Raw genomic sequence first — 18,017 nt, 5'->3', positions numbered from 1 at the left:
ATAGCCATGATCAGTGCTAACAGATGATTAACAAGCATTTAATAAATGGGATGTATTTTGGTCGACATGAGCTGTCCCTTGCAGTTGTGGATCAGCAGTTTGTCTCTGAGCTCTGGAGATATCCAGACTTTAGCTCCTCAAGCTTTGTGCAAGACAAGTTAAAATGCCTTAAACACTGGAGGCTGGGTTTGAGTTTTTCCCCCCAAAGCTCACCGTGGAGACCAGGTGAGAGTCACCCATCACCACTTCAAAATGTAACATCCCAGCTGACAAAAGAAACATTAAACCCCCATTTCCCACCCAATGATCAGCTCAGGGCAGTGTTTGCAGGGGGATGGAGAAGCAGAAGGTGAGGTCTGTGGAAGGGCAGTGCAGGTGCAGGCAAGGCTGTTCCACACTGTGCTGTGCCATTCCAGAGCCTGTCACTCATGGCTCTTTCAGTCTGCACCCAAAAGCTATAAAGTTTCTTCCACAGCAGAAACATTCTGGGGCTTGGAGGCCCGTTTCTGAGTGCCCCCCTGGGTCACCATCCAACCCTACTCTGTGCTTCAAGTCACCTCCACAGGATCTGGCCAGCTCTTCAAAAGAGAGACATCATGGCTGCTTAACAAAATGATAGGCAGATCTGGATGAGTGTTACGACAGTGTCATTCATGTTCATTTTTCAGTCTGTTTCATCGTCCCCACAAAGATTTAGGTCCATGGCAGTCCTGATGGCACCCCGAGCTTGGCAGAGGATTGAAACACCTGCTGCAAAAATTACAGCATGAGCACAGCACGGTGTATCCTGCCATTAGCAGCCTTTGCACACTGAGGAAAAACATGGGTCAGAATAGGCTTTCCAGTCTGGAAAACTGTTCTTTGTCTTCACAACAATGCACAGGAATAGGTATTTGTATCTGCCAAAATAATAACACTGATTAGGTGCTGTTCCTGCCATAGTGAGTTTGAAGCTCAAAGCTTGCATCTTCCCATTGGTAAGGAGCTTCTTCCAACAGCCATGCTGGGAGACCTGGTGGTCCACATCCTTGGTGGGAAAAAAAAAAGCATCAAGGACATGGAAAATCACCAAAGTGCAAGGGATGTCTTTAACACAACTTGCAGTGGCCTTGGAATCCCCAACATTCGTGACTTAGAAACTCATCCTTGTTCCTTGAGGGCAGCAGGAAGGCTCCCACTGACTTAGTTGGAAAAATGTCACCTCCCCTTCAAGTCTGGGAGTGGTTCCAGTGTGAGCAGGAGGAGTTTTTGACTATGCCACAGCAGTGACACTGTGCGCTGTGCCAGGCTGGGAAAGCCCCACGTTTGCCATGCAGCCTGCCCAGGGCACAGGCTGGCCAGCAGCCTCTCCAGATGGCTCCTTAGAGCTGCAGGAGTCAGACAAGGGGTCACCAGCCCCAGTGGGTTCTCTAGTGGGGTCAGCCCCACACCGTGGGGACTCCCTGTAGGCTGGATGCCAAGTGGTGTTGCAGAGACAGGTGAGGTGCCAGTGCCTGGAGCAGGAAAGGGAGTGCCCACTTACCTAGGTCAGACCAGACACCAAGGAACGGGCAACCAGAGCTCATAGGGAAGCCTGTGAAGGGGCAGGGAAGTGCAGCAGGGAAGGACAGCCAGCAGTGATTGACCAGGGAGGCTTTAGGGCAGGCAAAAATCCATGACTGGATCCTGGTTTGCAGCAAAGGTAAGGTGAAGTGCCAGAGCAGCTCAGCAGCCATCAAAAGCAGCTGCCTTTCCAGAGAGCTGGAAGCAATCGGAGGCACTTGTGGAAAGCAGCTCAAAGCAGTTCAAAAGGGGCTTCCTTGGGGGAGTCTCCATGAGGCAAGAGTTGTTCTTGGCAGGTTCTCCTGCCCGAGTCAGCTCCAGCCAGCACGAGGTTGGTTATTTCCCACATCTTCTGGGCCAAGGGGTCTTGAGCAAGGGCTGAGTCCCAGAAGGCATCTGATGGTTAAACTCAGGTGGAGGTGCTGGCACAAGGCTCTGCACTTTCTGGCGTGCAGGTGGATTTTTAAACCATTGCCTCTGGGGTGTCTCTCTGTGCTGTGGGAAGGGCCAAGGAAAGGCCATTGAGCCACTCTGACGGTTGCCCAGCAAACAAGATATTTGGAAGTCAAGGCCTGCAGGGCCCAAATCATGAGACACAGCATTTTGGGGGCTGCAGTATGCACAGGAGTTTTGCCCAATCTCCCCAAGATGGGTAGGTCTGATCAGGCACTGCTGGTTTTTTCCAGGGGAAGATGATGATGACGATGAATGTGGGGAGGAGAAGCTGCCCTCCTGCTTCGACTACGTGATGCACTTTCTGACCGTCTTCTGGAAGGTCCTTTTTGCCTTCGTGCCCCCGACAGACTACTGGAATGGCTGGGCTTGCTTCGTTGTCTCCATCCTCATGATTGGCCTCCTGACAGCTTTCATTGGTGACCTGGCATCCCACTTTGGCTGCACCATCGGCTTGAAGGACTCGGTCACTGCAGTCGTGTTCGTCGCACTGGGGACATCGGTGCCAGGTAAGCACAACCACGGGGCTTGTTGTGAAGGTCCATCTCCACCCAGGCTGGGGCTTGGGTTTGGGCTTGGGTTTGGGTTTGGGTTTGGGCTGGGGTTTGGGTTTGGGTTTGGGCTGGGAGAGCTGTGCTCTGCAGGATCCTGGAGCACAGGTTTGAGCTCTATGTGGAAATCGGTTTTCAGTCTCAGATGGGCTGGAAGGGCAGAACCGCGATGTGGATTCAGTTCTGTGGGAATTATTTCAAGGACCTTCCCACTGCAAAGACTGTGAAGTATCTTTTTCTGTGGGCAGTCTCCGTGGTATCCACTTTCAGAGTCGGAGTTGGTCTTTGGTTAAAATGCTGCCTGCGTTGGCAGTCCTGCACTTCAAGCATCTGGTGCTTTAACCTTGCTCCCAGGTGAGTTAAGTGCTAGTCCATACTCAGGGCATGCTTTCCAGCATGGACACCTTTGTGTGAGACCAGGTTCAGATGGATCATGGTGAGGTTGCTGAGCCGGGGGAGCTGCTTGAAATGCAACTTGTGAAGCTCTGGGGATTCCCTCATCAGCTTGTGTAAGAGAGCCTGTGCCTTTCACTCACCTTCTCCCATGGGCTGTGCTGGGCAGGCAGAGCCTGGTTCCTGGACAAGGGGCTCTGACCCAGCTCAACCAGCCCTTGCATCGGTCACACATTCCCTCACCACCTTCAAACTTCCAGTTATCAGCACTCAGATGCTCAAAGATCCTGAAATTGTCCTAATGCTACCAAAGGCAAAGAAAAGAAGCAGCAGTACCAAAAGGAAGAACAGATCTGGGGCAAGGTACAGAAGAAGGAGCATTTTTTAGACCTCTGGCACTAGAGGCTTTAGGCAGAAGGTTTGCAGGGCTTCTTCACACCTTTGACAGTGAAAATCTTCCCTCCTGCCTTTGCCGACATAAGGTGGCATCGAAGAAGTTCTTTTTTAGAATACATTGGGCTACTCTTGTTTCAGTTGGCTCCCAGGCCGTGCTGTGTTAGCTGGGTGCTGGTTGGGCTCCTCCACCCCTGCTTTCCAGGAGATGGGCAGGCACCAGAAGAGAGTGCAGAGAAATCAACACTGACAGGGGCCTTCCCTGCACTGAAATCACTGCTCAAGCTTGCAGAAGTGCATGTGGTTGTTTCCACACTCATCCCTTCTCTCCAGTGGCAGCTGCGGAGCCACGGAGGCATCAGCACTGTCCCAGAAGTCCATTACTGCACCATAATCAAGGCCCTTTCCTTCCCTTAGCAATCAGGTGCATTTCCATGGCAGCTTTTTTTTAAAAAATGAAGCAGACTTTTGATTTCTTTGCTGCAAATGGACCCTCTCGCTGTGCTTATATGTGCCCATCCCCTCCTGTCCTTTGGAACTGGATCTTTGTGCCAGGCTGCACCTCACTGTCTCACCTTGGAGCCCGCTGGGGAGGAGCAGAAAGGAAATTCTGTAGAATTAAAAAATGTAAAATATGACCTTGTTGTTTTCTTTTCCTGAGCCACCCTGGGCTGCCTATGCCCGAGGTGATCTGGGAGTGCAGATATGTTCAGGACTCATCTTCTCATTGTTAGCTGAGAGTGCTCACCTGGACAAATCCACGGGCTGATCCCTCCTGCTCTTCCTTCCCCCTGCAGATCCAGAGTGGGTTTGGATATAAAATCAGCACTTCCCTGTGGTGCAGAGCAGCATCATGCTGGTCTGCCTGACACAAGGTTTTCCATTTAAAAGGCCAGCCAGGTTTTGTCACTGGTATTGAAGCTGGCACAGCACCTGGGCAAGCATGCACCACCCACATGGTTTTTCTTCCCAAGGGATGGAGGATGACTGCTGGCTTACCAAAGTGCCAGGGTCTGCACAAGGCACTGGACTTCAGGGAGGCAAAAGGTGCTAGAGGCCACACTGGGGGAAGCCCTGTATGTCTGAACATTGAGGTTTCCCCCCTGTGCATTTCTGGATGCTGATGGTCCAGAAGAACCAGATAGTCCCCTGGCTCCTTGGAAATTCCATTAGAAGGGGCTGTACCCTATCCCCTTACCCATTATTTTCTTTCCCCAGGTGTTGCCATTGACATTTGTCCCTAACTGCCCTCTTCTCCTGGGTGCTTCCTGAGGGTTTCTCCCCATCTTTCCTTTGCAGACACATTTGCCAGCAAAGTAGCAGCAACGCAGGACCAGTACGCGGACGCCTCCATCGGGAACGTCACCGGGAGCAACGCTGTGAATGTTTTCCTGGGCATTGGGGTGGCCTGGTCCATCGCAGCCATCTACCACGCGGCGCACGGACAAGCCTTCCAAGTCTCCCCTGGCACGCTGGCCTTCTCCGTCACCCTCTTCACCATTTTTGCTTTTATCAGTGTGGGAGTGCTGCTCTACCGGCGGAGACCCGAGATTGGAGGTGAGCTGGGCGGGCCGCGGACTTCCAAGCTGCTCACGTCCTCACTCTTTATCCTCCTCTGGCTCTTGTACATATTCTTCTCATCTCTGGAAGCCTACTGCCACATAAAGGGCTTCTAAAGGGACAATCAGAGATAGTAAATATGTGTATATCTATATATATCTATATAGAGTGATATATAGGTATAGATATAGATATAAAGCTGTGTATAATGAACAGAGAAAGAATAAAAGAGATTTGCCATGTTCACACACCTGCTGATAGAAAGCGGCTTTGGAGCATCCTTTGAACTAGGCAGGACCCCAAAGCCAGCAGGACCCCTCCCCAGGCAGCAGCCCCAGCCAGGAGCCAGGGGCAGGGCCCTTTCTGCAACTCGACCAACAGGAGCGGCCGATGGCCACCGAGCCCCTTCCCGTCGCTGACTCCCACCCGCCGGCCCCCGGGAAGACGGATGTGATGGCGACCGGGGTGCGTCGGTGTGAGGAAGGCCAGAGTAGCTGGTGAGAAACAGAGCAGTGGGCAAGGGATGGAGAGGAAAGCAAGGGTTCTGATCTCCCACCGCCATCCAGCTGCCTTCACCACTTGGGAACAGGCCCTCTGGCCCTGTTGGAGAGGAGCAAGAGACCGAACTGAAGACAAGGGGAAGCTGGGAGCTTTCTAAGGATAGAACACAAACCGTTTTTGTCATTGATTTGGGGTTGGTTTTTTTGTTTCGTTTTGGCGTGTGTACAACTAGCATTTCCCACCCACATGCCCCTCACCTTTCCCTGTCCATGCTTTGGGGGTGCACAGCCGCAGCCTCGTGTCCGGTGTCCCAAGCCGAGGCTGCGCGGAGCGGCGGGAGCCTTCCTCCCACTCCTCCGCCTCCTCGGGCATGCTGTCGTGGTACTTGTAACATTTGCATGAATGAAATGAAATCTATCTGTATATAGCATCCTATAGCGGTAGTCCTTCCAACCATGTGGGTTGAGCATTGCAGATTACAAGCATTTTCTTTTCACTGGGTTTTATTTATTTTTAGTTAGTTCGGTTTTGCCATAGGGTTTTGCTTGTTTGTTTGTTTGTTTCCTCTCAGCGGGGGCGGAAAGGATGGAAAGCTGTCCCCACTTACTGCTTGTGGCATGGGTCCGTGAGAAGCAATAACAGCCATGCAGCTGGAGGTTTTTAGGAGAGGAAAGCCCGCACCCCAGAGACTGCAGGCCCTGCCCAGCTCTGTGGATGGGGTCCTCTGATGAGCTGAAGCCAGTGTGAAGGCCTCCTCTGTCCACAGGAGGTTTTACACGAGGTCCCAGGGAGCCCGAGTGGGGTGAGCAGTCTGAGGGGAGCAAGCCTGGCTGACTCCCAGCACCTCACGTGCTTCTGCCTTTCGAGTCGGTGGCTGCCTCAAAGCCCTTGGCCCCCTGCTATTCCCTGTATCCCCAGAGGTGTAGTGACAGCCCGTTTCTGAGTGTTAAGCCATCAGGACCGGTCCCCAAAGCTGGTCTTTTCCCACAGCCATTTGGAGGCAGAATAATCCAAGGTAAGGGCTGAAGGGCTGTACGAGATCTCCCACTCCACTGAGTGTGACCGGGAAGCATCCCCCCAGGAAAAGGCTGTGTTTTGCACTCTCCAAATCCAAAATCACTGGACAGGATGAGACAGGGAGGTGTAACTCAGCATCACTCCCCTGTAGCCAGGAGTGCAGGCTGGGGTAGAGAGTCGAGCCAGGGAAATGTGGGTGTAGAGCTCCCCAGGGCACAGCACAGGGGAGGCACTGGGCACTGGTGTTGAGAGATATCTTCTCACCCCATGCCCTTTGCCTGGCTCCCTGATGCTGCAGCCAGGCAAACTCCCAGCCTGCATGTCTGTGGTGAGCTCTTCCCACTCAGCTGAAAACCATGTCTGATGCTTGTACCATAACCAGCTGGCTGGGGGTATCTGTACTCATTTTGAACTATCTTTGGAAATTTTAATTAACCTGCTGTAAGGTTTTCTCTAGGAATATGAAGTTGTGGGGTTTTTTTTTTCTTCTCGAGCCTTTTTTCACTTTTGATTTGTTTTGGGGTTTTTCTTTTTTGTTTCTCATTGTTTTGGGGAAAAAATCAAACACAGGTGCAGGTTGTTCAGGTTTGTGATTACCTTTATGTACAATGATTTCATTTTCATCTGTTTGGCTTCATTTTTTTTCTTTGTGTGTATTGCCCACCACTATAGGCAGTGAGTCCACTAATTGTGATGATCCTTATCAATGGTACACAATGCACAGAGAAATAAAGTTTGTAATGATTCCTGATGGATCCAGTACTGCTCCTGCATATTCTCTATGGAAAACCCTTCTCTCCCGTCCAGTTGTTTCCCCTTTGTACCCATCTCTCCTTGACTCATTGGCTTGCCTTCACCGTGTTTCTGCCACTGACAGGGGCAGTGGTGCCTTGGCACAGCCGCTCCTGCCCCATCTCATGCCCTTCCTCCCGCTCCATCTCCATGGTGCCTCAGGCTCGGTGCGTGCTGCGGTGCAGCTGGGGCTCACAGCCCACTCCATGCTCAGGGGGATGCAGGAAACCACCCAGGGACAAAGCTGCAGGGCAACCCACCCTCCTGGGGCCAGGAGCTGCTCCTGTGCTGCATCTCTGGCCAGTGTTGGCTTGCCCTAGGCTTGGGGAGAGCCGTGGGTGTGCCCCCAAGGTACCGAGCAGCTCTTTCTGCTTGTGTCTTCTATAGAACTGCTCCTGCTGCAGCCTCACAGTGACCTGTGCTGGGTTAAGCCATGAGCTAACTATGAGGGAGAATGCACAAGATGCATTACCAGGACAGGGTCCATGGGTGCCAAAGCAGATCTGAGACACCCCACGAGGCTGGGCTGCTCTCAAGAGGTGCCTGCCCATGCCCCAGTCCAGGTGCCGTGGGCCGTTTCAGACCCATGTGCCTCGACACAGCTCAGCCAGCACTGAGGAGGAGAAAAGTCTCCCCATGCCCAGCCATGTTGCTCCTCCCTGTGTTTCATCCAGCATCTGTTGAGCTGTCCCCAGATAAACCCTCCCTGCAACGCTTGGGAGGTCCTGCTCTGACAGCTGAACTCAATCACCAGCTCTGGAGATGGGTCCCAGGCAAGCACTGCCTTCAACACTCCCCAAGCCACAGAGAGCGTGGCCAGCGATGTCCGTGTGCTTTTCCAGACAGCGGATTGTAAAAGCAAAGCAGCTCTTCTGACCCAGTAATTGCATCTGCTGAAAGGTGATCTTGGTATTTCCCCCTCATCATTTGCTTCTTCAGAATGAATTGCCATCGCTGAAGTAATTAACAAGTCAAATGGGACTTGTGTAGCCACTCAGGTTAGCAGACAGTGAATAACTGTTCTGCTCACAGAGCTTTCCAAAGGGAAAAGCAAGCAGTGCTTGCTTAGGACAAGGCTTAAATCACAGGCTAAACACCAGCCCTGTTGATGTAGTTGCTCTCTGCCCACTGTGTACTTTTGGGCATCTCTAACAAGGATGTGCATTGTGTGATGTGTTGCGTGCCCAGTGGCTCATGGAGGGGTCATGGGGGAGCAGCAAGGGGGAGCCCCAAGCCCCCATGTTCCCAAGGGTGCCCCAGCGTTCCCGAGGGTACCAGGCCTGCTCTTGTGCACAGTCTCCTCCTTAAACCACGCTCTCCAAAGGGAGAAGAGAACTGCCCTCCCCCAGGAGACACTGGCACTGGCTGGCAGTGCTGGGGTGCAGCAGGAGGAAGCACAGTCCCCAGCACAGTCACGCCTTGTCACAGCTCAGCTCCCTGGATCCCCTGTCTCATGCCAGAACTCGCCCACCTCTTCCTCATCCAGCCTCCCCACCCTCCCTCACGTGGGCAGAACATCGAGCATCTCTGATAAAGGCCTGGGTTTATGGATGTTGCCAGAAGCAGCAGTTCAAATCCTCGGCCTCCATCCATCTGCCCCATTTGCTCTCATCCCCTCTCATCACCCCACCAGCCAAAGGCAAACCTTTCCATGGAAAAGGATGCACCACGTGTCCATGTGCAAAGGCCATTCAGAGACAGGCACCCAAATGACTCCACAGGCTGCTGCCAAGCACTTGAGGACAAGCAGAAGGAACACACTCGTGACAGCGCTAACCATCTTGGACAAACCATATTCCCAGCTCGTCAGGGCTCAGCGGGAGTGGAGGCGAATCCCCGTCACAACCTGAACGCTCGGAAAAGGCGCAAACAGGAAAGAGCCGCAGCTCTGCAGTGCCTCATGGCTGGGCCCACCCAAACCACCACCTGTGCCAGGGCAGCACAGGAACAGCTCCATCCCGAGGTGTGACTCCCTCATCTCCAACCCAACAAGGCTCCTGCCCCTGTGCCACCCCGCTCCAGGCAGCCTGTGATGCCTCTGGGGCGAGGGGTGATCGCAAGAGTCATTAGTGCATCTTCATCCCTGCTCCCTGACAGGACAGAGGGGAGAAGGGGGGCCTTGAGGCCGCCGTGGTCACGAGCCTGGCTGTGAACTGGCTGCACTATTTCTGCTACGGGCAGGGACTGGAGAACCAGAGCCCCTGTGTTATTGTTACAGCTATTTTTAAATTCTCGGGTAAGAATCGTCGGCATTGGTGGCCATATACATAATGCAGGAGGAGGTTCAGCTACGTCCCTGGAGGGACAGAGCTGGGCATAGCCGGAAAGTGACAGAAAACTTAACGCTGGATGCTCTAATTCCAAGACAAAGCCCTGCGTTATTTTCTGTAGGCTTTGGCACCCAAGCCCATCTGGAGAAATGTGTTTGCAGAGCACCAGGAACCTCTCTGGCCTCTCTGAGCATGCAGTGACCACCTACTGATGCCTCTACACATGCTCAGCACAGCTGTGGAATAGCCTGTTTATCTTGTAAAAAATTGACTAGCGCAGGAAAGCATCCAGAGACGTCCGTATTCTTGCAAAAAGCACCAAGGGACAATAAATACAGTGAGATTCCTCACCTTTTAAGGACTTGAGCCTTTCTGCTGTTGGAACTGGAGGTGCCAAGAACCTCTTGCCAGCCAGCAGCACCCCTCACACAGAGGGAAGGGACACTTTGAGGGAAAGGGGCCTGCCTGGCCAAGTAGGAGCTGTTATCAGCAAAGATAGACAGGAGCTTGCTGCTACTAGCAGGATTTTCTGCTTGTGGTATGTCCCTGAGAGCATCCAAGGAGTCTCCACAGGGTCTTGCTCTCTCTCTCTGGAGCATCTTGAGAACAGCCAGTCCTGCCCCTGGGACCCAGTGCCCCCAGGGTGGTTCACCCCCTTCTCCTGCAGTCTCTGCACCCTCCCTTGGCTCCTTCCCCTTTCCCAAAGGGAATGCCAGCTTGGGGCTGCCCTCATTAGAAGTGTGGAAGAGAGCACTGGGGCACCCACTGTTCCCAAAGCAGGTGCTGTGGAGCACTGCTGGAGCTGGGGGGGATGCCCTGCATTGGAGGGCACCAGGAAGGGACAAGTGCCATGGGGTGCCACCCAGATCTGGAAACCTTGTCTCAAGCACTGCCACAGCATGTCCCCTGCCCTGGCTGCCATGGGCATGGACATGCACCTCAATTTCTGCACAGGTATAGCACAACCTCCTTTTTTGGCTTTTTTGGCCCCTGGACAGCTTTTTGGCTGTCCAGAGGCACCAATCCCGGACAGTATTTTTATCTCCTTTGATTCAGAGCAGCCCTCAGCCTGTCGTACTGCACCAGGAAAGCTTTCTGCTCCTCCCTGTATGCAGCCCCACCCCAGTTCAGGTGGCAATGGGAAGGACCATTAGTGATGCACCATTAGTGACCCCACCTGGTGCTGGGGTCCTCCAGGTTCTGCCTTGAGCCATCCCGAGGTCCCAAAATCACTGTCTATGCACAGTGACAGTCCAGCCTGGGGCTTGCTCTGTGCTTGCCTCCCCTGTGAAGCCTTTTCACATGCCATCTTCTCCCAAGCTCCCTGCAGAGAAGCATTCTCTGTCCCTCCTGCCCCACGGCTGGGGCATTCCTGTGTGGGACACTTTCCTTTTCTCACTGCACCGAAAAATTATTCTTGTTAGCTCAGCCTTGCTGTCTGTATCTCAAGGCTGGACTTGAGCCCCTACAAACCAAGGAGCAGGCAAACTTCCACAAAAACCCCGGCATGCTGAGCCCCTCCCATTCATCACCCAGGCACAGGCACAGCCACTACCTGCAGGCACAGTTTTTATTGTGCCACTGCCCCTTGCTCATGAGTCTGTGGCAGATTAAACATTTTTGGTGGAATTTCCATTATCGAGTCCTACAGATGCTCCAACTCCACTCCCCAACCCAAACCTGCCTTGACATTTCCAAAACAAGCTGATTTGCTTTACCTGGGGGTTCAAGACTTTCCTGCCCTTGCTTAAAATGGGCAGAGTTTAAGTAGAGCAAGTTGCAATGGCTTGGGATGCTTATCCACACTTAGAGCTCCTAAACCCTTGCAGGACATGGGAGACTGCCGCAGAGCTCTCTCCCTGCACCTCCCAACCTCTTTGTTCAGGTGGGATTTGTTTCTCGTCCATTATTTCCAGCCCAGAGGAGTCTCTTTGCAGATGCCAGGATGAGACCTGCGTGGAGCACAGCCTTGCTCTGTTTGCCTGATGGAAATTGCCATGTCCATGGCACTGCCATCCCCAAGAGTGTGTCCCCCTCTGCCCCAGCCCACAGGCCCTGGCAGGCTCCTCACTCGCAGAAGTGTGAGATTCTGGCAGATGAGCTTCTTTGCAGAGATACTTGGAAACGTGCAGAATTTCTAAGTCCCTGTAAAATTGCTGTGCTGGCGCGGGCAAGGTTGAATCCCAGTGGTGCAAACGTGTCCCAGAGCTTATTTGGGAGCATTAATGAAAGGTTTTGCAAACGAGTGGCTTTGTGATTCCCAGGGATGTAGGGAGGTGCACAAGTGGAGTTCTCCTTGTTCTGCGTAACGCTGAGATGCCTCCCTTGCCCTTTGCCTTCAGCTACAGCCCTGTGCACTGCCCTGGCCTTTCCTTGCAGCGTGGGCTGTGATGAGCTGCCCCTTGGCTGAACTCCCCCTGCTCAAAGGAGAACGGACTGGTGCCTGTTTGTGTCTTCGTTCGCTTGCCCCATGTTGCCTCCTTCATCTTGCGAGCTCTTGAGAAAAATGTGCCCATGCAGGGAGCCTTGCAGGAGCCCTGCTTGTCTTGCTCTTAATCAGGAAACATGCTCTGCTCTCTGCAGCTCCAGACAGCAAAAGATGGCAATAATACCTCTTACGTTACAGGCACTGCGTTAGCAAGGAAGAAAATGTTATTTATTTTTTCCCTGACAATACTTGTCCTACTTCTTTTTTCCATAATGCATTAAGCATTAGGAGGCACAGCTCTGCACACAGTCCAGCTCTCAAGACTACCTGTTGAGGACATTGCTCAGCAATCCAGCAGTTTTATTTGTGGATGAAGGGCAGAAGGTGGTGAATTCTCCTACAATTCCTAGCTCCTGCTGGAAGACACACAGCCATGCTGGCAAAACCCACAAAACACAGGGTTTTGTAAAATGCAGTCTTTGTATCCTGCGTCTCTGTGCCAAGAAGACCTGGCATGAGGTTGTAAAATCCAAATCATGAACTTCCTGAACACCACTCATCAGAGATGGGCATCTTTATCCCTACTGCTGCCTCCAGGCTATCCGGAGAGGTCTCTGGCACACCTGGTGTTCACCTCTTGTGAAAGTCACCGCTAATCAAGCGAGAAGAGGACGTGGAGTAGACAGACCACATTCTACCTCCCACCCCAAATACAAGCCCACAGGATATCCCCAGCAAAAAGCAGTCAGACTGCCAGGAGCACAGCAGTCCTTGGGAAACCTCACCCACCTCAAAGGCAAGCAGGTTCCCCATGGTGCTCGCTCCACGCTGCTCCCCACATCACTGCCATGAGGGAGGGGCTGCTCGCAGCTCAGCATCCTGCAGGCACAGGCAAAGGAGACACCTGGGCTCCCCAGGCTTGCTCGTGGGAGCATAAGCCAGAGAGGCCTGCAGGGAGTGGCCATAATATTTCAGAGGAGAGATAAATGAGATGGGAATTAGTAAAAAAAAAAGATAGTAGCAGTAATTTAGATCCATCATTTATTTTCCGCTGTAATGAAGTGCCCCAATTATCTTGATGCTTGGGTGACCACTCCAGTTCTCAAAAGTAATTTCCACACACTTGAACAACTGCTCCTCCTTCTAGAGTAACCATCTCAGAAAGAAACACATCTTTTCTTGCCAGTAATTCTTGTCAGCAGCTTCTCACACTATCCCACTCAGGAGTGGAGGGACACTCGGGCAGGGAGCTGCCTGCACAGCCTGTCCCAAGGTTGCTGGACATTCCTCACACCAAGGGTCCCCTGGAACAGCAGGATGCAGGCGGGAGAGAGCTCAAACTGGCTCGCTGGGCCTGAGAAGTGAGGGGGACAGCTGGTGGTTGGATGCAGCCCATGAGGGGAGGCAGGCAGCAGGTGTGTGGTGACTCTCCTCACGGGCACCCCATGCCAGGGTGGTGGCTGGGGACAGCACTACCAAGGCAAGTTGTCCTCTGGAATTTTGGATGTGCTGCAGAAAGAATGGCTCTCACTTTCCTGGTCTCCTCTGACAGCCACCAATCTCTGACAGCCACCAATGTGCCCCTGCTGAGCAGCCCGAGGGGAGCTCCCCGTGGCCCCCGGAGCAGCACGGGGCAGGCAGGCAGGGAGGAGGCTGCAACCACCCTTCCTGACGCACCCAAAGCCACCTGCCACAGTCATCCTGTCACCCATCACCCTGTGTGTGTCCCCCCGACAGCCACAAGGCGCTCTAGGGCAGACAGACATCTTGTGCAAACCTTGACAGAGAGAGAGAGATCTCTGACAGCCCAACCAGCCCCCTGGTCCCCCCACCAGGGACAGGGCAGGCAGACCCCAGCTGGACAGAGCCAAATTATTTCAAAGCTGGGCTGAGAGTTTGCAGGAGAACTGGTTTGCCTGGAGACAGAAACCAGAGCATGGGTCATAAATTCAACTCCACCTTCCCTCTGCCACCTGCGCCGTGCTTGGTGCCGTGAGCTGGCGCTGCCCCAGCGATGCGGAGCCCTTGTGCCCCAAGCTGAGGGTCGCCCCTGGGCTCAGCAGCTGGAGCCCCCCAGTCTCTCTGTCTCTGTCGCAGTTCCTCACAAATTCAATGGCACAATGCAGCTACACTATTTGAAAAGCCATAATATTTGTTGGTACGACTGTTTTATTACTGTCAATTTATATATATATTTGTTGATAAAAGAGGTCATCTTGGGAGACACTTCCAGTCTACTGGGAAATAATTGTCCGATGCTGTATATTCTGTACATGCTGTATAAACAAAGCAAAATATGTAAATCTAAATGTTCGGTGGACTCGGTGGCACCTCCTGCAGGGGGAGATTGGGACCAGGCAAGGCCCCTTGTTGGGCCACCACGGCTGGGGCGCGGGGGTCCCAGCAGAGTCACCATCCTGCTGGGCCCTGGACACGGTCTGGGGCAGGATCTGGCCACAGTGCGAGGGCAAAGCCTGCGGCTCCCTCGGTGGTTCTCCCCACACGAAGGTGAAAGGGGGCGGCTTTGGGAGCAAGAGCGGCCGCACTCGACCTCCCTCCCGGGGCACAGCACGGGGCCGGGCACGGCCGGATCCATCGGGAGCTCTCAGCGCAGCACGCCCGGCGTCAGCCACCTGCTCCCCAGGGAGGATATCCCTCAGCCACCACCCAGCACGACATCTCTAAGCCTTAGGGGTCCGAGAGAGACAATTCCCTGTGGGGAGACGGCTGGTGACAGCAGAGACTGGCTCCGAGCATCCGGCTTCTCCAGCTCCTTCCCACGCCAATCCCAGCTGCCCTCCTTGGTGTATTTTACAGCAGCCATGAGCTGTGCCCTTCTAACCCGACACACGCTGTTAGAAAACCTGTTTCATATTTTCCGTGGTATCAATCTACAACTTTTGAAACTATTGGACACAGTCGTGGTAGCCTAAAAGTTGTGCTGAGCTCATATATTTTTATATTTGTGGTGTTTTCCTATCAATAGAGAGTAGTGAACCCTATAGCTGAAAGTGAACTATTCAAAATAAATATATGACTGCAGAAAATCTTTGTAAAAATAATTTATTTGAAATATTCTGCCAAAGATAGCTCTCTAATGATCTGTAAGATGTCGTTTCTCTCTTTTTGCTCTGAATGTCATTGTGAAAGAACTTTTATCCCCATATCTTTTGAAGATTTTTTTTTTTTTTTTTTTTATCTTTAAGGGCAAAGAAATATTCCAATGATTTTTTTACTAGAGCAGTAAATAGAGTAGCAAGGAGGCACGAGACAACTTTGCAAAGGTGATAAACAGGATCCAGTAACAATCACTCTGAAAATCGGTTTCTCCCATAGTTCCTCTGGCTGACAGATGGGTTTTGAAGCCTAGGACAGCTGTCCAGCAGGAAGACCTTGGCTGCTGCTGCTGTGGCTGCTGTGTAGCTTACCCAAAGGAGAGAAATCTCTCGAGAATCCCATCCCCAGGCTTGGGGCATTTGGATCCCCTTGCATCCAATCTTAGCCTCTTCATAATTTATGGGCATGATTTATTTATTAGCCCTTAATAGGCCCTGTGGCACATGGGGAGCCCTCACCCACAGCTTTGTGAGGCTTCAGCCATTCCCTCCACGCACCTGCCAGCAGCCCTGAAGCAGTGGCACAGGGAATCCTGCTGGCATCCAGATCTGTCCCCTTCCTCACACGGGGGCAGGGCAGGGGACACCCAGCCACCAGGGGACACGATACTTTAGCAAGAGGATCTGTCCCTGCAGGTATCCAGTTAAAACAGGGGGAAGTAGAGCCTTTTAGCATGGAGAAGCTGCCTAGACAAGTCTTTTAGAAATTACCTTTTTTTTTTTTTTATTATAGAGAATAATCTTCTTTCCCTTCTTCATTTCTCCCTTTTGAAAGAACTTTTCAATACTAGGGAAAGCCTTCATTATCCTCTGTGATCCCCAGGTCTGCTGCGGTGGAAATAAATCCTCAGCCACGTCTGTTAGGCTCCACCACTTCAAAGAGATTTTTGGCTCAGACTTTTTTCCCTTCTGAGCAGATTCACAGTTTCTTGAATGTCTTGGTCATAAAGGTCTGGACGAATTAACTGGTTAAAAAAGGAAATAAAAGCCCTGTTCCAGTGAATGTGTTTCCACAAGCAATTCAACTTTTGACTCCCCCTAGGTCAGGCACGTGTGTGTTTTATTGGGAACGGAGATGGGAAAAGCAGTTTCCAAGCCATAAGGTGTGACGGGTGTGATGGGAGAACTGCTGTCCGTGGGGTGTGGGTGGCACACTCTGCAGCCGTGGGAACCACGTGCCAGGGAATCTTTGTTCCTCTGTGCAAGAGCTCTCTGAATCCGGGGCTGCGCAGCTGCTGCGTCACAGGGAACCGCAAGCGAGCCAGGGAAGACAATGGTGAGAAGAATTGGGTTTCTGATCACTGTGCATTTTGTTAATTAGTGAATTCAAATAGTTTTATTTTTACCAAAAACAGATAATCTTTATTCCAGTAAAGACAACTGTTGACTTGAGATATATATAAATATATATATATATATATTATTTGAATGGTTTATATCCTGTTGCTCTAACTACATAAAATGGAAACATGTTGCAAGTTGTGTCATTCCAATATACAAAATAAATTACTTTTCCCTGCATGCTGCCTGGGTATGTTGTGATTTGAATTAAGAGTTATATTTGAATTGCCTTATTCAAGAGGTTGTATGTTACCTAACTGGGGAATGACCTGGCACTGTTCATCACATTACATGTGTACTTGATGCTGTGTTATGTCAAATTCAGATGAGTTGTCTGTCATCTATGTATTTTGTGGGAGATCTTTTATCTTGTTAAACTGTGATGTGTAAACCTTCATTGCCTGAAATAGTCACAGTTGTATAAATCAGTGTCTTCAGCTGTTTTCCTAATTTTAACACAATTCCTAACACAAAATATAGATGTTTGTAAATTCTTCATTCATTTGGTCTATTCTTATGTATGAGGCTTTTTTAATCTGGCAAAGCAGTAAGATAAGGCAGCTTCCCCGGCAATTTTCAATCAAGGCTCAGCTACATTTCTATCCCTCGGCAAGAGGCAACAACCAATTTTCAGCAGCGACAGTTGGCATTCGGGATGTCTGTTTATTGCTATTATCTCTCCTGGCTCGGATGGGCCATTATCACTGCAGAAGGCGATGATTAATGACAAGCCAGACGTGACGCTCCTGCAGCGACAGCGCTCTGGGGACCCGGCACCTCACAGCGCCTTCCTCAGGCCCCGCACCTCTGCCGTGCCCCAGGCTGGGTGGGAGGCAGGGAGGGGTGGGGGTCCCTGCAGACACAACTGGCAGCAGCACAGTGCGGCCAGGAAACAGCTCGGGCTGGGGAACAGACCCGCAGAAGCCCATCTCCAGCTGGCAGACGACTGGAGCATTTCTGGACATTTCCGCCCCCATGCCTAAAATCCCAAATAAAACAGTTGTTGGGATCGTTAAAACACTCCTGCCAGACTCAGACACGGTCCCTGCTCAGCTGCGCAGCTGCCGCATCGTCCTGAACACGAGCAGCAGAAATGTCTCGGGCACACGAACCACGCCGAGGTGTCTCAGCCGTGCTGTGAGAGCCCCACCGTGCTCTCCCCACTCTTCCAATCCGGGCTGCAGTTGCACACGAAACGCTGCTCATTTTTTATGTCTAGTAACCGTGAGAAACACACGGCCACAGAAAAGAATTCCTGGAGCAGGACAAGCTGTGGTCCTGGGCTATTGAATTTCTTTCCAGAGCTTCTAGTGCTAAAAAAATTCCCATCCCATCCCATCCACAAACGTATCCTTTTTTTTTTTCCTTTTTCTCCCTTTAGTGTTGGCATGCTTCGGGTTTGAAGGCTGCCAAAGGGGGAAAATGCAATGGGAAGGGCGGTGGTAGCACGGGGAGGAGGCTGCCAGTGGCAGTGCGGTGCGGCACCCCGCAAACGATCCAGAGGACTGGGGGAAACAGGCTTGCTAGAGGCAAGTGTGCGGTAGAAATTCTAATTTTAGCTTCAGCCGCTCGGGGGCTCTCAGCGTGACCCCAAGAGTGTCACCAGCGGCGCCCGAAAGCCGCAGCGCTGTCACCCACGGCCGTCGAGACCGGCACAACT

At 52.1% G+C, this 18,017-nt stretch overlaps 1 protein-coding gene across 10 annotated transcripts in view; it reads left to right on the top strand.

Annotated features, from left to right (window-relative positions):
* Window positions 1-16,855, top strand: part of SLC8A1 (solute carrier family 8 member A1) — a 138,006-nt gene extending 121,151 nt beyond the window's left edge. For all 10 annotated transcript variants that reach the window (XM_032103452.1, XM_032103460.1, XM_032103459.1 and 7 more), the window contains 2 exons: window positions 2,229-2,504; window positions 4,632-16,855. In XM_032103452.1, the coding sequence (XP_031959343.1) occupies window positions 2,229-2,504; window positions 4,632-5,008 (653 nt within the window). In that variant the 3' untranslated portion in view covers window positions 5,009-16,855. The remainder of the gene's footprint in view (window positions 1-2,228; window positions 2,505-4,631) is intronic.
* Window positions 16,856-18,017: the final 1,162 nt, after the last annotated feature.

This window comes from Corvus moneduloides, chromosome 3, assembly GCF_009650955.1.
Source record: "Corvus moneduloides isolate bCorMon1 chromosome 3, bCorMon1.pri, whole genome shotgun sequence".
Lineage (NCBI taxonomy): Eukaryota > Metazoa > Chordata > Aves > Passeriformes > Corvidae > Corvus > Corvus moneduloides.
This window is presented reverse-complemented; position numbering and strand designations above follow the sequence as displayed.